General features: G+C 38.4%; 1 protein-coding gene across 2 annotated transcripts in view; it reads left to right on the top strand.

Annotated features, from left to right (window-relative positions):
• Positions 1–18,612, top strand: part of TMEM87B (transmembrane protein 87B) — a 51,246-nt gene extending 32,634 nt beyond the window's left edge. For both annotated transcript variants that reach the window (XM_053890949.1, XM_053890948.1), the window contains exons 12-19: positions 1,089–1,193; positions 1,280–1,338; positions 3,825–3,928; positions 5,289–5,362; positions 9,488–9,561; positions 11,244–11,296; positions 14,147–14,177; positions 15,331–18,612. In XM_053890949.1, the coding sequence (XP_053746924.1) occupies positions 1,089–1,193; positions 1,280–1,338; positions 3,825–3,928; positions 5,289–5,362; positions 9,488–9,561; positions 11,244–11,296; positions 14,147–14,177; positions 15,331–15,390 (560 nt within the window). In that variant the 3' untranslated portion in view covers positions 15,391–18,612. The remainder of the gene's footprint in view (positions 1–1,088; positions 1,194–1,279; positions 1,339–3,824; positions 3,929–5,288; positions 5,363–9,487; positions 9,562–11,243; positions 11,297–14,146; positions 14,178–15,330) is intronic.
• The last annotated feature ends 555 nt before the right edge of the window (positions 18,613–19,167 follow it).

Raw genomic sequence — 19,167 nt, 5'->3', positions numbered from 1 at the left:
AGAGAGAGCTGCCGCGGAGCTCAGTGGAGAAGCCTCTTTTTACTTCTTCCTACTTGTCAGTGTTGAGCTTCACCTGATCCCTGTACTCCTGGAAGACGGCCACGGTTAACAAAACCCCCACCCTTTCGTGTTCGGGAAAAGCCTTACTACAAAGCACCTCCTTTCTCCGTAGGACTCACCTGAGACTCCCGGATGCCCCCTTGTCACCCATGACCAGGCCAGGCACAGACCTCCTGACCAGTCTGGGCAGAACGCCAGACTGGACCAGACGAAGCGGTCTCCCTCCCCAGGGCCCTGAGCTTTCGTCCACCACAGCCCTCCTCGGTGGCCTCTTCTGAGAATCTGCACACCTCAGGGAAAGTCTTTCCCCGATCAGCTGACCAGTCGCGCCACCCACTTCCCCACACCGGCTTTCCAGTCTTGTTTACCTCTCCCCACAAAGGCAAAGCCCTGTCCAGCCTGACCTGTGGGACTCTTGCAGATCTTAGACTTGGAACATTCTCCCCATTGCAGTGAGCCTCCTCTGCTTGTCTCAGTAATCTTTTGAATGAAGTCTCCCCAGACTTAAGTCCAGATTTGTTTTATTTGACATTTAAATTTTTTAATTTATAAGTGGAATTGATAGATGACCTAATATGGTCATTCAGAGGATAAAACAAGAGGAGACTAGAAAGAACAAAATAAGAAAGAAACAGAGACAAAAGCACAAGCCAAAGGGCATGTCTTAATGTGATCTGTAAGAGTATCTGGCCTAAGGGGGACTCCTTTCCTGTATATACTGGTCTTTCCTGTTCTGGGAGCTTGGCCTTGAAGGAGAACATCACAGGACTTCTTGCTTATTGTCTTCCTCAAAGTTTGTTTAGTTCAGACAATGGTAAATTGTAAAGCAAAATCCGTGATAAAATCGGTATCATGATCATACAGTATTGGCTAAAGTAATATTTTCTGTGTTTTTATTAGCTTTAAATTATAGGAACTATATTTAGCAGTACTAATTTTAGAAATGTAGTAGAGGATTATTATTTTGGTTTTTATTTTAACTGCTTGTTACTGTTTAAAATGGTTTTCCTTAACTTTTTTTCACATATTTATAAGTTTGGCCCAAACTATGAAGACTCTAAGGCTAAGAAAGAACACGGTGAAATTTTCTTTATACAGGCACTTTACAAATACTCTGATCTTTGCCGTACTGGGTAAGCTATTTGATTTTTCTTGTTACAATAAATTATTTCAGTATTGCGTGTTCCTTCAAAGGTGACTTTTTTTTGGTGTGTTTCAGCTTCTGTAGTATTTATGGTGTGGACGACTAAGACATTTAGAATTGCAAAATGTCAATCCGTAAGTATAATCTTCCTATGTAAACAGTTTTCATTTTTAATTATACTATTTTGGGTAATTTTGAGTACTTTAGTTTGTGTTTGTAAATAAAGGTAACTTTAGTGGAGATTGTCAGTTTAGTTTTTTTTTCTTTTTTAATTTTCTTTTTTATTTTTTTTAATTTACATCCAAATTAGTTAGCATAGAGTGCAACAATGATTTCAGGAGTACATTCCTTAATGCCCCTTCCCCATTTAGCCCATCCCCCCTCCCACACTCCCTCCAGTAACCCTCTGTTTGTTCTCCATATTTATGAGTCTCTTCTGTTTTATCCCCCTCGCTGTTTTTATTTTTGTTTCCCTTCCCTTATGTTCATCTGTTTTGTCTCTTAAAGTCCTCATATGAGTGAAGTCATATGATTTTTGTCTTTCTCTGACTAATTTCACTTAGTATAATACCCTCCGGTTCCATCCACGTAGTTGCAAATGGCAAGATTTCATTCTTTTTGATTGCCGAGTAATACTCCATTATATATATATATACACACACCACATCTTCTTTATCCATTCATCCATCAATGGACATTTGGGCTGTTTCCATACTTTGGCTATTGTTGATAGTGCTGCTATAAACATGGGGGTGCAACGTGTCCCTTTGAAACAGCACACCTGTATCCCTTGAAAAAATACCTACTAGTGCAATTGCTGGGTCATAGGGTAGTTCTATTTTTAGTTTTTTGAGGAACCTGCATACTGTTTTCCAGAGTGGCTGCACAAGCTTGCATTCCCATTTTGTCAATTTAGTTTTAATTATTTTACTAGAATTATGTGAACTTTTGCTTCCTTTAAATGAATCTGGAAAAGTTCCTCCTAAATCCACTTTTCCAGGTAAGCTCTTTTCTCAACTTCCCTTCATATATACTGTATATATATATATTTTTTTTTTCAACGTTTTTTATTTATTTTTGGGACAGAGAGAGACAGAGCATGAATGGGGGAGGGGCAGAGAGAGAGGGAGACACAGAATCGGAAGCAGGCTCCAGGCTCCGAGCCATCAGCCCAGAGCCTGACGCGGGGCTCGAACTCACGGACCGCGAGATCGTGACCTGAGCTGAAGTCGGACGCTTAACCGACTGCGCCACCCAGGCGCCCCTATACTGTATATATTTTTAAATGTTTATTTATTTTGAGAGCGAGAGATTGTGCAAGCATGAGCAGGGGAGGAGCAGACAAAGGGGGACAGAGAAAATTGTAAGCAGGCTCTGCACTGTCAGCACAGCCTGACGCGGAGCTCGATCCCACAAACCGTGAGATCATGACCTGAGCCAAAATCAAGACTCAGACACTTAACAGACTGAGCCACTCAGCCACCCCCCCTTTATATATGTTGAAAAATAATTATCTTCCTTGTAATTTCAGGTAGCAGGAAATCTTTTTTGTCTTGCATACCATGAAATTGGGTTATTTTGTATCTAAATGGGACTGTAAACCTTGAGTCTGACAGGTTTCTAGGATGGTATTATGAATATTCAGGAGGTACTTTGGGTGGGTTCTGTAGGCAGATACATTTCTTAGACTTAAAAAATTTTAAAGGCCCTCTTGGGAGCTTCTTGATCTAGAGCTAGTCTCGATGTTCTAAACAAACAATTACAAACAACCCTCTGAATATCCTGGACTTCTGCCTCAGGGATAATTTAGTGAGAGAAGAAACTGAACTTTCTGGAATTTCTTTTTTCTCCTCCCCTTACCTTAGTGTTTTCACTTGAGAGTTCTAAGTTTATCTTTGGGATTTTTGTTTTTGTTTTCTAAATCTTTCTGTTGACCCTAAGATTTTATGGAAAGGAGTATTTATGATGTTAAACAGCCATTTAGAAATGTTTCAAACAATATGTAATAAAATCTCCTGTCTTACTAAAAGCAAAATAACCTACTGGGAAAAATCCTACATTGAGATCTTCGCATCGGAAATTCTAATGTCATCAACGTCAAAAGTACCCATTGTCGGGGCGCCCGGGTGGCTCAGTCGGTTAAGGGTCCGATTTCAGCTCGGGTCATGATCTCGCGGTCCGTGAGTTCGAGCCCCGCGTCGGGCTCTGTGCTGACAGCTTGGAGCCTGGAGCTTGTTTCAGATTCTGTCTCTCCCTCTCTCTCTGACCCTCCCCCGTTCATGCTCTGTCTCTCTCTGTCTCAAAAATAAATAAATGTTAAAAGAAAATTAAAAAAAAAAAAAAGTACCCATTGTCAACTTGCTTCTAACTCTCCTGTTAACCTGCCTCATGGCTGTTCTCATCTAGAAAATAGATGAAATGACCTCTGAAACCCCTTTAAATTCAAATTCAAGATACAGCATTTCTTATTTTTATTTTCTTAAAAAAAAATACGTGCTTATTTGGAAGATTCACTGCTCGGAAAGACTTCATTAGTGTTTGCCATTGTACACCATTCGGGAAAAACCTATGTTGTTTATCAGAAGATTGACATTTCGTGTTTGAATTGTCCTTGTTACAGGATTGGATGGAACGTTGGGTTGATGATGCATTCTGGAGCTTCCTTTTTTCGCTTATCCTTATTGTGATAATGTTTTTGTGGAGACCATCAGCAAACAACCAGAGGTACCTAACGTAGGAAAATTCAAGTTTGGCAAGCATTTGTTGATAACTGCTACTGTGTTCAAATAGAAACACATTTATATAGAAACTGGAGAGGTAGTCCTTGCTTTTAAAGGAGAATACAGTCAAGTAGGGAGACAGACGTAATGCAAGAAAGTGAAATAAGAGATGTATAAACTAGAAGTCCAGGGGTAAGACTGAAGATGGATGAGGAAAACTCCATGAAAAGGCAGCACTTATGTTACGCCTTAAGGAAAGGAGCAGAACAGTGAAAGACTGAGCCGGGAAAGAATGTACATTTTCTGAGGTAGTGGAGACAAACATGGTGTACTTTGGAGGTCACTGAGGCATGCATTTTGGTGAATACTACTTACACTGGAAGGGAATAAAGCTGGAAAGGAAGGATGGGACCAAAATCATAAGGAGCTTAAATGGTAAGTTTGGGTTGCACCGTTGACTGCGTGTGATGGGAAGCCCCCCCTTCCCTTGCCCCCTCCTCTTCCCCAGGGAAAGTACTATGAGGTTTTTTGGTATGCCCTTCCAGGGAAAAATGAAAAAGTATATTACCCATGTGTGTGTTTCTTCCTCTGTTTTTAAAAGCGTACGATAATAATTATACATAGGTACTTATATACGTGTATTCACTGTTCTGCACCTTCTTGTCTGAGATCTGTCTTTCCATATCAACCTGTATAGGTCTACCACATTTTTTTTTTTTAAGTAGGCTCCATGCCCAGTGTGGAGCTTGAACTCACGACCCTGGATTGAAAGTCGCATGCTCTACTGACTGAGCCAGCGAGGCACCCCAAGATCTACCACATTATTTTTAATGACTCTGTGGCATTTCATAATATGAATGTAGCATAATTTATGGAAGCAGTCCCTAGTTTTTAGGCTCTTTGTTTCTAGGATTATTGTTATTATCACCAATGCTTTCTGAATGCTGTTGGACCTAGTTAATGTGGCTCAGTCAGTATGCTTTGTTTTCACCAGTCAGATTAGCAGTTTATCTTTTGTTAGGGGAGGAATTAACACGTAGTGGGCAAGGAGGGTAACCTGACATGGAAAAAAATGTACAGAAAATTCCCTTCCCCGAACATTGTATGTTGCAGAACTGCTTTCCAGCAAGATCTTATCCAGTTATGCTTTTGTCAGCAGGGTTTGGGTGCTCCAGTTTCACTGTTTGATTGGTAGTAATCTTTCCTAATTTGAGAGTAAAATAATTAAATTTTTGTTATGTGAATTTATGAGAAATTGTAAAAATGTAGATATCTCTGTATGCAATGACACTGTTAGCTATAAACTGAAAACTGAACAGATTTAAATGCACTGATAACACTATTCCTTCTTGGTTTTGGTGTAGATATGCCTTCATGCCATTAATAGATGATTCTGATGATGAAATTGAAGAATTCATGGTAACATCTGAGAATTTAAGTGAGTGATATGTTTTCTTATTAAATGACCATTGTATTGTACCTTTACCTGTGAGGCAAAATCACATACACTGTTTTCTATTAAAATAATTTTCAAACTATATCTGCAAAAACTTCTATTATGGTAGATAATCACAAAAGAAAAGTCAGTAATGAAAATGAATTTTTCTTTTAAGAGACAGAGCATGAGCGGGGTAGGGGCAAAGAGAGAGGGAGACACAGAATCTGAAGCAGGCTACAGGCTCTGAGCTGTCGGCACAGAGCCCAATTCGGGGCTCAAAACCACGAACCACAAGGTAATGACCTGAGCCGAAGTCGGACGCTTAACCGACTGAGCCACCAAGGCACCCCAGTAGTGAAATTTTCAAGATTGTTAGTGCAGTGTGAGCTTTTGTTACTTGTTTGCTCTTAAGGCCTTAAGTATTAAAGTAAGTAAACTTTTTCACACTAGTAATTTAGTTTATATTGTGCTTAGCTCCTAATAATCTTCTTAATGATAATTGCTAAATTTCCTTCAATCACCTCTTCTTGCTCTTGAGAAATATACAGATCTGTTAATTCCTGGTCATGCCCAAAGCATTTCTAGTTATAGTTTTAGTGCTACTTTCATCTTTCAATTAATTTCTCCATAGCATTTTATCATTTTATTAATTTTACCATAATACTTTAATCATTTGTTGAGGCAACATCAACACATAATTCAGTTGCTGAGAATAAGTATAGAGATGTAACGTTTACGAATTATAACTCTCAATATTATGAAGCAGTCAGTTCTACAAATTGATCAATAGAATCTGTACAATCCCAATCATAATTCTAACTGACCTAAAAAAAAAGAAAATACAAATGGTTAAAATGATTTTATAATGTATATGGAAAAAGCATAGGACCTAGAAGAGTCAAAACATTCTTGTAGTTAAACATGGACAAATCTGGAAAACATTATGCTAAGTGAAAGAAGCCAGTCATAAACATCACAAATTTTATGATTCCATTTGTATGAAAAATCTACAAGGGGCTCCTGGGTGGCTCAGTCGGTTAAGCGTCTGACTTCGGCTCAGGTCATGATCTCACAGCTTGTGAGTTCGAGCCCCGTGTCGGGCTCTGTGCTGACAGCTCATAGCCTGGAGCCTGCTTTGGATTCTGCGTGTCCCTCTCTCTCTGCCCCTAACCCACTTGCACTCTGTCTCTCTCTCTCTCAAAAATAAACAAACATTAAAAAAAAATTTATGGGTGGGTGATGAGTATTGAGGAGAGCACCTTTTGGGATGAGCACTGGGTGTTGTATGGAAACCAATTTGACAATAAATTTCATATATTAAAAAAAAAAAAAAAAAAGAAATCTGATGTTCAAATCCCAGGTTCTTTGATTTTGAATTTTTTTCTCTCCCTCTCTCTGTCAAAATAAATAAATAAACTTTAAATTAAAAAAAAATTTATATGAAAAATCCACAAAAGGCAAGTCCACAGAGACAAAATATATTGGTGATTGCCAGGGGTTGGTGGAAGGCATCAGTAGGGAGCGACTACCTGATGGGTATGGGGTTTCTTTTTAGGGTGATGAAAATTTGAAATTAGTGGTGATGGTTGTACAGTTCCGTGGCTATACTGGAATTCACTGAGTTGTACGCTTCAAAGCGGTGCATTTTATAGTGTGGGAATTATATCTCAATAAAATAAAATTAATGGGCTTACACTAATTTCAAGACATAAAAACTCCATGGGGTGCCTGAGTGGCTTAGTCGGGTAAGCCTCCAACTCTTGATCTCACCTCAGGTCATAATCTCACGGTTCCTGAGTTCGAGCCCCACATTGGGCTCCCTGCTGTCAGTGCAGAGCCCACTTTGGATCCTCTGTCCCCCTCTCTCTGCCCCTCCCCTACTCACACACACATGCGCTCTCTCTCTCTCTCTCTCTCCAAATAAATAAGTAAACGTTAAAAAAAAAAAATTAGTTCTTAAAAAGTTAAAACCATACCTGCCGTCCAACCCAGCCATTCCACACCAAGGTATTTACCCAGAAGAGATGATGGAAATGAAAGCAGATGTTCACAAAAAGACACTAATGTACATTATTATTTTCAGCAACTTTATTTTTTTAAGTTTATTTATTTGGAGAGAGAGTGTGTGAGCAGGGGAGGGGCAGAGAGAGAGAGAGAGAGAGAGAGAGAGAGAGAATCCCAAGCAGGCTCCACACTGTCAGTGCAGAGCCCAATGTCGGGCTCAAACTCACAAACCGTTAGATCATGACTTGAGGCAAAACCAAGAATCAGACATTTTACTGAGCCACCCAAGCACCCCAGCGGCTTTATTCTTAATAGTTTAAAACTGGATGTAACCTAAAGTCCGTCAACAGATGAACAAAGTATTTGTGGTATACCCACACAGCCAACTACTGTTCAGTAATCAAAAGTAACCAACACTCTACAACATAAATAAATTTCAAAACCTTTATGTTGAATGAAAGTAATCAAATCCAAAAGATGATAGACTCCATGGATTATGGTTCTATGTATGAAGTTCTAGAACAGGCAGTACTAAGCTATGGTGATTATGTCAGTCAGAACAATGGTTGCTTCTGGTGGGAGTAGGATTGACCAGAAAGGGATTTAAAGAACCTTCTGTGATGATGGAAATGTTGTGTCTCGATTTAGACTATACACTTAAAATTTGTGTATTATATAGGGGTACCTGGGTGGCTCAGTTGGTTAAGTGTCCGACTTCAGCTCGGGTCATGATCTCGTGGTCCATGGGTTCAAGCCCCGCGTTGGGCTCTGTGCTGACAGCTCAGAGGCTGGAGCCTGCTTTGGATTCTGTGTCTCCCTCTCTCTCTCTGCCCTTTCCCTGCTCACACCCTCAAAAATAAATAAACATTAAATTTGTGTATTATATATATTGAACTTAAGTTTTAAAAATCAGTGTTTGCCCCTTTAAAAGAATAGATCTCAAATGTTAGGATTTTAAATGCCCCATGGAAATATTTTTTGATCAAGGAACCTCATTTTCACTCATTATATCAACTTAATATATCATATATGTCATATCAATTGTCCATGTTTATGGAGAAGCCCTATTTGCAAGTTATTATAATAACAATATTACAATATTGTAATTATACAATATTACAAAGTGAATACTTACGGAACATAGATTAAGTGTCAGGCACCTTATATATGCTAACTTGTTTAATGCTCGTGAGAACCCTATGAAGTAGCTATCAGTATTATCCCATTGTGTTGCTGGGGACACTGAGTTGCAGAAAGGCGATTGCTTTGCCCAGGGTTGTCCAGGGAGAGCCAGAATCCTGGGTGAGGCAGTCTGCTTCCAGGACTCATGCTTTCAACCTCTGCTGTGCTGAAACTGCTCACAGAAAGGAGAGCCTTGGTCCAATAGGAAAGGAGAAAACCCTTCTCTTTCCTATTTTATACCATAGGCACATTCCAAAATGTATGTGTCAGCGAGGAAAAGGCATAGACAAAGATGTGATTTATTCCTAAATATGGTACTGCAAATCATAGATTTTTAAATCCATAAACTTTAAAATATATTGAAACTATCTAAGGAAATATGTGTATATGTTTGTATGTTTGCTTGTTTGTTTAAACTCCTCTAAAATGGGAATTCAAACTAGCATCTTAAAAACCTGGTTGTTATTGCAAACATTTGTGAAATCTATTGATTTTTGCCATCCCTCCTACATTTCCAAGTGGTATGTTAAAGCCAGCCCCCTGCCCGAAGCTTCCACTGTTACCTCTCCTTTAAGGAACGCCTGGGTGGCTCAGTTGGTTAAGCGTCCAACTTTGGCTCGGGTCATAATCTCATGGCTTGTGAGTTCGAGCCCCATGTTGGGCTCTGTGCTGACTGCTTGGAGCCTAGAGCCTGCTATGGATTCTGTGTCTCCCTCTCTCTCTACCCCTTCCTGCTCACACTCTGTCTCTGTCTCTGTCTCTCTCTCAAAAATAAACATTAAAAAAATAAGAATAAATATATATAGTAAATATATAATTAATATTTATAAATCTATATAGATATATATGTGTAGATATAAATCTTTGTTGAATTATTAAACATGAAGGAAAATAATATTTTATAATTTTAGATATTTATCTCTATAATGTTTCTCGTAGCTGAAGGAATAAAATTAAGAGTCTCAAAAACGGTTTCCAATGGAACAGCTAAACCTGCTACTTCTGATAATTTTGTGAGTATAGTATATATTTAATAGAGTCTGTGTCACATTCATTGACCGTCAGGAAAACATTTTCTACCTTAGTATGAAAGCTTTTTGTATGAAAATCAGTTTTACCAATTAGTGATAGTAGTTAAGTCTGATGATTGTAACTACTGTAGATCTTTGCTTCTCAAGTGCTGTTCTTGGACCAGAAGCATGAGCGTCACCTGGGAACTTGCTAGAAATGTAGTCTCAGGCCCACCTCAGACCCACTGAATCTGAATCTACTTTTTAACAGGATCCCATAGATGACTCATATGTACATTAAAGATCGAGAAGCTTTGTTATAGAAGCTTGTTAATTTTTCAGCATTTTGAAGTGATTTTTGAAGCCGTCTCAGATAACATTTGGTATCTATTAGGAAAGGATTTTATGTGTTGCCTGTGTAGTTGACAAAATTAGCATTTTTTATATAAAGCTGGAAGCTTGAATAAAATGGTTAAATAGAGGGTAGAGATGCGTTTTTAAATATTTTATGCATATTAAGCAAAGTGGAAATGCCTCTCACAGTTTTCTATTCTGCTTTCTTATAATTGTATATGTTGTGATTAATAGAATATAAAAATTTATGTGTGCTTGTAAGTTCTGACAGAACAGATGATATATGAGAATAGGTTAATCTGTTCAGTAAATCTTTTCATTTTTTGTTAATCAATAATTCTGTAAAATGTGTTCTTTGAGTAGTTTTATGGTGATTTAAACTTTAGAAAAATTACAACAGTTTTAATTATCTGGTGTTAGAGCTATTAAACTTCAAATTTTTAAAGATATTTTCCTTTTATTTTAGGGATATACAGTATATCCCACTTTATTTTAAAACTCAATGCTTACCAAAACATCAAAGGAATACTTTTTCATTTCCCAAAATTAAGTGCAGTCAGCTCTTGATCAGAAGCCTTATCTCATGAGAATTGGGGTTCCTGTTAATACTGGCTCAGCTGCTTTGTCTGTCTAGGTGAGCAAGATGTGATTGACACTTGAGTATTCCATGTAGCCAGGTAGATCACAAAGAAACATTTTTATTTATTTTAGAGTATAAATCAAAATATTCAGTATACCTTTTCTTTTTCTTTCTCCCAATGAGATAACTATAAGCAAGCATCTATTAAAAAACAGATTCCCCAACTGACCTGTTTTCCTTCTCTTGTCTCCTGCAGAGAGATGAGTGTAAATACAAGCGATAGAAATAAATAGGCTTTTGTAAAATTAGAGTATTTGCACTGTCATCTTTTTCGGTTGAAAAATTATAAACTCATGATATAAAAACTTGAACAAATTAGGAGGCATAATGAATGCTGGGAGCAAAAAACCAATACAAATCAATATTCTTGCTATTTTCTCATTAATCGACTCTGTGTTTCTACTCTGTTTTTTCAGGGTAAAAAAAAAAAACCAAAACCCACACCTGTGCATCTAATGTAAAGAAAACCAAGAAGTAAAAAATTCTGAAATCCAAATTTTTGTTTGTTTGCCTGTTTAAGAGCATACTGGCATAATTTCTGTGTGGCATAAGTGCCAAGTTCTTAGGATATGTAGAAATGAAAAGAATCATGCATTTGAATTTAAATGCTTACATTTTATATACATTATATTTTACAATTCTTTCAGGTCATACTAAGCAAATGCTGATATATAAATATTTATTTCTACAGGATGAAGATTTGAAGTGGGTGGAAGAAAATATTCCCTCTTCATTCACAGATGTGTAAATATCTTTTGTTAAAGTTTGAGTCTAAAATTTAGTATATTGTATAAAGAGATAACTTTCATGTTCCGTCATGTGCTTTTCGAACCTCGTACCTCCATATGTTTTGATAGGCCCCCATCACTAGTGAATGGCTAGTGTCATGTCAGGCTGCAAGGAGAACACAGCCCTGCCTTGGTCTTTCCTTCTTCTTTTTTCACTGTACAACAACCATGTGAATGCTTGTGGCCTATAACCAACTCCAGCCCTTTCTGATCTAAGTTTTTCAGGATTAGAATCACTTTATCTTGTTTCAACTTTCTATTATGGAAAAGTTCAAACATATGTAAAACTTTTTTTTTAAAACACATGGAACCCCAATACCATGTATGGTGGGGAAGCTTTTGGAGGAAAAACATGAGCTTCGGCAAAGTATAGACCAAGCCCCTCGGGAACTTTGAGCTGATCGGGATCAATGTTCTGTTTGACGCAGTGTTCTGTTTGTTAATGTGAAGCAAGAATTCCACGTAGCTGTTTCCACAACAGAAACCAGCAGGATAGGCAGAGAGGATAACATTTTCATATACTGTTCTTTCCTTTCCCTGCTCCCATTTACTTCCATGTAGACAGTTTCTGTTTAGTATGAAATTCTGTTTGCCTGTCTTAGGACAATTTGAACAGATTATCACTTTTCCTTATCTCTGATCAGCCCATAAAGGACAGCTTAGTGGAGTTCACCTCCCTCTTCAATGCACTGAATACATCTTACTAAGTTTTCAACAATCATTAACCTCACGGAGGAAGCATTTTTGAGATTGCTAGTGTTTACCTCCAAACAGTGCTGAGCATCCAACGACGGTCTGGGTCTCTCAGGTTCTGGTTCAAGTTTCCCCGAAAGCAGTCCTCTCCCCTGGATTTTCCTTGATAGTAGTATTCCAGACAGTCTAACGTGGCCCCTTTCTCACACCTAGTTAGTCTCTTGCTTCTCTTTCTTCTGCCTTCACCGTAGACTGCTCTGTAAGTGGCGTTCTCTGGAGTCTCACAGTGAGGGGACTTGCGTGTGGTAGCTCTGGCGTATAGACTTTCCCTTCAGGCTCGCTCTCTGTCTGTGAGGGAGATCTACCACACGGTGGGGCTCTACTCTCGGCTTTTCTTTTTTATCTGTGTTTTCTTTCCCAAGCAAAGGCTGTATTGTAGAACTCTCTCTAGCGCCCCCCACCCCCAGTAGACACCCATCAGTGGTAATGATGGTATGGGAATTAAGCAAGTACTTGATTCCATAAATACCTTTCCTAATACGTTTCTGTGTCCCTCTATTTAAAAAAGTTTTTTAATCTTTATTTGTTTTTGAGAGACAGACAGACAGACAAGAATGAGAGCAGGGGAGGAACAGAGAAAGACAGAGACACAGACTCTGAAACAGGTTCCAGGCTCTGAGCTGTCAGCACAGAGCCCGACGCGGTGCTTGAACTCAAGATCTGTGAGTTCATGACCTGAGCCAAAGTTGGATTCTTAACCGACTGATCCACCTAGGTGCCCCTCTCTTTATTGTATTTATTTATTTAGTTAGTTAGTTAGTTAGTTGGGGTTTTTTTAATTTAATTTTTAATTTTGTTAAATTTACATCCAAATTAGTTAGCATATAGTACAACAGTGATTTCAGGAGTAGATTCCTCAGTGCCCCTTACCCATTTAGCCCATCCCCCCTCCCACAACCCCTCCAGTAAGCCTCTGTTTGTTCTCTGTATTTATGAGTCTCTTCTGTCTTGTCCCCCTTCCTGTTTTTATATTATTTTTGTTTCCCACCCCTTATGTTCATCTGTTTTGTATCTTAAAGTCCTCTTAGGAGTGAAGTCGTATGATTTTTGTCTTTCTCTGACTGACTAATTTCACTTAGCCTAATACCCTCCAGTTCCATCCATGTAGTTGTAAATAGCAAGGTTTCATTCTTTTTGATTGCTGAGTAATACTCTATTGTATATATATATACCACATCTTCTTTATGCATTCATCCGTCGATGGACATTTGGGCTCTTTCCATACTTTGGCTATTGTGGATAGTGCTGCCATAAACATGGGGGTGCATGTGTCCCTTCGAAACAGCACACCTGTCTCCCATGGATAAATGGCTAGTAGTGCAATTGCTGGGTCGTAGGATTCTCTTTATTTTAATATACTGTATATATTTAAGGTGTACATGATGATTTGATATACATATGGACACTGAAATGATTACTATAGTCAAGCTTACTCATCCCTCTTAAGTTCTCACAGGACAGAGCCTGATGCGGGGCTTGAACTCACGAACTGTGAGATCATGACCTAAGCAAAGTCAGATGCTTAACTGACTGAGCCACCCAGGTGCCCCTTAACTGAAATTTTTTGAAGTATAGCACACATTCTGGAAAGTACAGAATCCTAAGCTCAATAAATTTGCAATATGAACACACTCATGTAACCCAGATAAAAAATAAATAAAACATCACTAGTGTCCTAAAAACCCCTTTATTTTCCTCCTAAATCACAATCCCACTTTTTGAAAGGTGCTGCTGTCCTGGTGTCTGTAACTGTCAATTATTTGTGTCAGATTTAAAAAATTCATCCCTCAGTAATCCGTTCAGCTTCTTTGCTGTGTAGTATTCCATTGTGTGGATACACTACAGTTTACCCATTTGGTTATTTTCAGGTTGGGGGCTATTAAGAACAGTATGAAAATTCCTCTTTGTGTGCGTTGGTGAGCTTCGGTGTTTACTTCTGTCAGCTGTGTCCATCCAGGAATGAGAATTTACAGATCACAGGGATATATGCCTGTACTCAGCCTTCATACATACACTAGCCTGTTAATAACATTGTTACCTGTTTTTGTTTCAGAGCTCTTCCAGTGTTAGTGGATTCAGATGAGGTAAAATACATTTTTTGCTTATTTTCTTGGTGCTGTTATTTTCACAAAGTAGAAATATATTTCAGAAAGAAATTCTGAAAGTTACTTTGTAAAACAATTACAAATCGAGCAGCCTGGAAGACTGCACTGATTTGTCAATGAAACCTAAAGGAGCTAGATCCTCATTTAAAACAGGAGCAAGATAAATGCTTGTTGGTATAAAGGGAGGGAGAATTGTTTCATGAGATTTTGAGTCTGTGATTTTCTAACATCTTCTATGTGGGTAAGAGTTTAGAATACTTTAAGGTGGCAGTTTGTCTAAATTAATTTCTTCTACTTGGGATATTTTGCTAAGGTATTAGAGTTTCTACTCATTCTCATTTACTAAGCAGGAAATTTGAATCGAGGTTGTGGATTTGGGAAGGTTTGGAGGAGAAAATTGAGTTCTAGATCGTCTGGACATTGAAGGGTGGCCCAAGACAGGAAGAAGTCTGAGTAGTAGGAATTAGAGGATGGATATTGGGAACTCTAGCTTATGGGCAGGAACAGTAGGGGAGGAAGTTAGTGGTAACTGAGGCGTAATTCAGGTGGTGGCTATAGAGCAGGAGAGCAGCTGCTGCTCTGTTCACTGAAGGGAAATGACTTTGGCCGTGGCACGTTGATCTGGCAGTAGCGGGAAGTTTTGAGGGGGCTGCCGTAGAAATGCACCTGGCTGCAAAACAATTGAACTTCGGGATTTAGAATTCTACAGAAAGAGACATGATGGAGAATTACTTTGTAAAGGGCACTTAGAGTAATCATTTGGTAAATAGTTGTATAATTTCAAAATACATGAACTGTGTAAAGCAAGGCAAATCCATCCGTGGATGAACCATGCCTGAGAAAGACACGTGAGCCCCATCTCTGCCTCTCACTGGTAACTCTGAACTTGAAACATTTTCCAGCTAGCAGGATGTTAAAGTTTTCCAAACTTGTCAATAGATATTGGCCAGACATCACTAGAAGTGTAGATTATCCAGTGTTTATTTTCTGAATCTACTGTTTCTATGTATATCATGAAATATACGCAGTTCCCCACAAAATTGTGACTGTGAAAGATTAGAGAATTTTGTTATGTTCTGGAAGGAGCATCAACATTTGGAAGTATGTCATCTTTTTTTTTTTTTTTTTAAAGGAAATCATGACCAGATCTGAAATGGCAGAAAAAATGTTCTCTTCAGAAAAGATAATGTGATTGGAACCCATATAAATGAAACCCAGTTAACGGTGAAGGACTTCCTCAAGACTGAAAGAGAGCTTTGTTTTGATCTAGTGCAACAAGTTTTTATTGCATTGTCTTGGAAATCTGTGTATTAAAATGAAGAATTCAGGTGGTAGGAGGTTTCTGCACCCCTTTTAAGCTACTTTAAATGTCAGCTTAATGTCCACCAAATTGCCTGGATTTGGAAATAATCTAAGAGAAGTATTATGATAAAGAAATATGCCCGGATGCTCTTAGCTAAAAGGAGGCAGGGATGTGGATTTGGGCTTTCTCTTTTCTCTGGAAAATATGACAATTCCAGATTTAAAAATATTTTTTACGTAAACACTTCTATTCTTCCACTCACTAACCTTTGAGGTAGAGGATGTGATTCTTCTGAAGTGTGGTAAAGCAGCATCTCCATGTCTTAGGTTTCTAGTTACTAGATGCAATAATAATATTCTTTGACTTTTATATGGAAGTGATTTGATATCAAGTAAAACTTGATTAACCGTAGAACATAAGCATGTTTATAGGGTTAGTTTTGGGGTGTGTGTGTGTGTGTGTGTGTGTGTGTCTGTGTCTGTGTGTGTACACACATATGGGTCTGCACAAGGTCCTTGTTTGTAAATATCACCATGCACATCAAATCACAGAGTTAGGTCCTCTCTAAGCTCAGGGGAACAGAAGTACACAGGAATAAGGTCTTGAAGGTCACTTCCAAGAATTTGCTCTCCCACTATCCCCTCATTCAGGCCACGTGTTCACGTGCTGCTGCTGAATCTGTGTGGGGCAGGTGGTAGACACGTGGCCAGATGGGGACACTTTCTCCCCGGCAAGCTGGCAGATTCGTTACCAGTGAGCCTTATAGACCCTAGAACATCCTTTACATAATCTTGGTTTATTTGATTTTATAATAAAACATGTATTTGTCTGTACAGTACATCACTATTAATCTTGTAATTAATTTCTTGACCTTCGACCATGTTTTATACATCATTTTGTTACATATTATATATGTAATGTATGATTTGAAATTTTTTTGTTTTAATATTTTTTTTAATGCAGAACATTCTAAACTTGAAAGGTAGTTGAATGTAGTATGATGGAAATGTGAATGTTTTGCTGCTGTCATGACCAAAGATACAGGGCTCGCGGACATATAGGATAGGAATTAAAGTTAGAATTTTGCATATCTTTCTTTGAAGGAGTTCTAACCTTGGGAATTGAGAATGGCTTCAGAAAAGTTTGAGAAGCACTTAAAGTCTTAACCAGTACAAACACTTAAATATAACCTTTATTATTTTTTTCATTATGAAGCCACAAAATTGTCCTTTCAAAAGCCTACTTTTTCAATTTACTTCTCATTTATTCATTTCATAGGGATTAGTAAGAAAGATCGCTAGTAGTAAGATACTTTCAGATTTATTTTCCATAGGGAACACTGAACAGTTTGGGACATGCTTCCTAGGAAAAGAGTGGCTAACAGTGTGAGTTCCATTCCTTTTTTCTGTTTTTGACATGATAATGGGCCCCTACCTACTACATTTCCCAGCATTTGTGTCCATTCTGGTTTTGCTGTGTTTTACCCCGGGCCCAGTTGTTGCAGGGCTGGAGGCGACCCTGCCTTCTAGGTCCTGCTTTTATCTACCACTCCCAGAGTTAGGAGGCAGACCCCCAACTCCTCAGCTCCAGGTGAATTTTGAAATGCAGAGTCCTGGGCTTCCAGCCAGTAGGAGCTACAAAGGTAGCGGAGCAGGAGTGGGGCATCGATGTGAAGTGTGTTAATAAGGGAGACTGCCTCTGGCATAACCTCAGTAGTGCGTACGAAAACACTGCTTTCAGCTATAGGCTGAAATGCAAACTTTTTTCATCTTCTAGAGAAAGCAGGATTCCCTCCTGACAACCTTATCAGAAATGTTTTTCAAAGGGCATATTCTCTGTCACTTTCAGTGACAATTGTGGCATCAGTTGGTGTTTATGATGACCTGAATTGAGTATTCCTATGGAGGGCCCTCTTAGCCCCCCCAAACCCCATAAACAGAAGGGGGTGTCCTCAGGCTACAGCTGTGGTTCGTACGAAGGGCACCGGGGAGAAGTTACAACCAGGGCTATCGTACAGCTCGTCACCCCGCTTCTGCAACAAGTGGTCAGGAACTGGTCATCAAAGCTTTTGAGGCTATCAGACCAGTTTATTCTTGGGGAGCCAACCAGATGAAAGGACCTGAGGGTGAGTCTAGTTTTATGTGTTTCTAGACAAAATGCTTACGTGTTCTAATGCAACTCGTGTTAGATTTATACGATGTGTGAAATCTGTGTCAAAGGGAATTTTCATGATTTGAGTTAGATTAGGATTTAATTATCTGCTTTAAAGGACAGTATATTTATTTCAAAAATAAGGAAAAATAAATGAATGTATGAATTTTTTAAGCCTGAGAGACGATGTTCCCTTACTTTTCCTGTAAAGAAAATAATTTTTAAATCTTTCGTATCCTATAGAGAAAACCAACTTTTCCTCTGTGATACAGTACATTATGTTTGCACTACCATAATGTCAGGACTGAGAGTATGAAAAATGTACACATAAGACTGATTTTTGTATCTTTTTTTAAAAGGGGGTTTCAGGTGCCCAACTGGCTCAGTCAGTAAACATGCGGCTCTTTATCTTGGGGTCGTGAGTTCGAGCCCCACGTTGGGGGCAGAGTTTCTTTTAAAAATAAATAAAAGGGGTTTGAGTCTATTGCACTAAGCTTTACAAGCTACACATGACTAACTTAAAGGGGAGAGCTGTTGTGCTAGATTTAAAAATCACTAGTTTTTTCGGTACTTGTGTCCCTGTATGGTCAACAGCGTGCACCAAGCAATAGAGCACACCAAGCCTTATACTTACAAAGAGAAGTTTAACATACTAGGTAAAGTTCTAAACATATCAAATGTATATAAGTGACAAAAATAGGATTTTAAGGAAATGTACAGTATATACAGAAGCTCAGTACTTCGTTAAGAAACTAGGGAAACGTGTATTTGAGGAGAAAACTTAGGGGTTTGAAAAGTTATATTTTTCTATTTAAAAGGGTTAAATTATTGTATAATTTGGAAGAAGTTGCTTTGAATGTAGGACAAAACCGTTTCAAAGATTTTTGTTTTAAAAAGTTGATGTATTTTTGTGCCTTAATATTTGTTCTGACTTTTAATAAAATGCTTTCTGAAATTCTAGATGATTGATTCTAATATTTATTACTGCCAGATTATATATATAAATCTTCAGGAAATATAGACCCAAACAGATGGCAGGGCATAAACAAAGTCTTAAAAAAAGGAGATACAACTAATTAACAAACATGGAAAACCGTTCAGCCTCAGAAGTGATCAGAGAAATGCAAAGTGAAAGGGTAAATTTTTAAATTAACAAGTCTGTACTAATGTATTTATAAAACCTGTTTCAGCTTTCAAAGTGTGATGAACACACTCATTAATGATAGTAATGTAACTGATTCAGCCTTTGTGAAGAGAAGGGTATAACCTTTGAATGCTGCCAATTCTGGTGATATTTTTAAAAATTCAAATTATAGGGGTGCCTGGGTGGCTCAGTCAGTTGAGCATCCGACTTCGGCTCAGGTCATGATCTCACAATTCATTGAGTTCAAGCCCCGCGTCGGGCTCTGTGCTGACAGCTCAGAGTCTGGAGCCCACTTTGGATTCTGTGTGTTCCTGTCTCTCTGCCCCTCTCCTGCTCACATTCTGTCTCTCAAAAATGAATAAATAAAAAAA

The sequence above is a fragment of the Panthera pardus genome, unplaced genomic scaffold, assembly GCF_024362965.1.
Source record: "Panthera pardus isolate Hobbes unplaced genomic scaffold, ASM2436296v1 HiC_scaffold_26, whole genome shotgun sequence".
NCBI classification, from domain to species: Eukaryota; Metazoa; Chordata; class Mammalia; order Carnivora; family Felidae; genus Panthera; species Panthera pardus.
The sequence above is the reverse complement of the archived record's forward strand: the minus strand, read 5'-3'. Positions and strand labels throughout refer to the sequence as shown.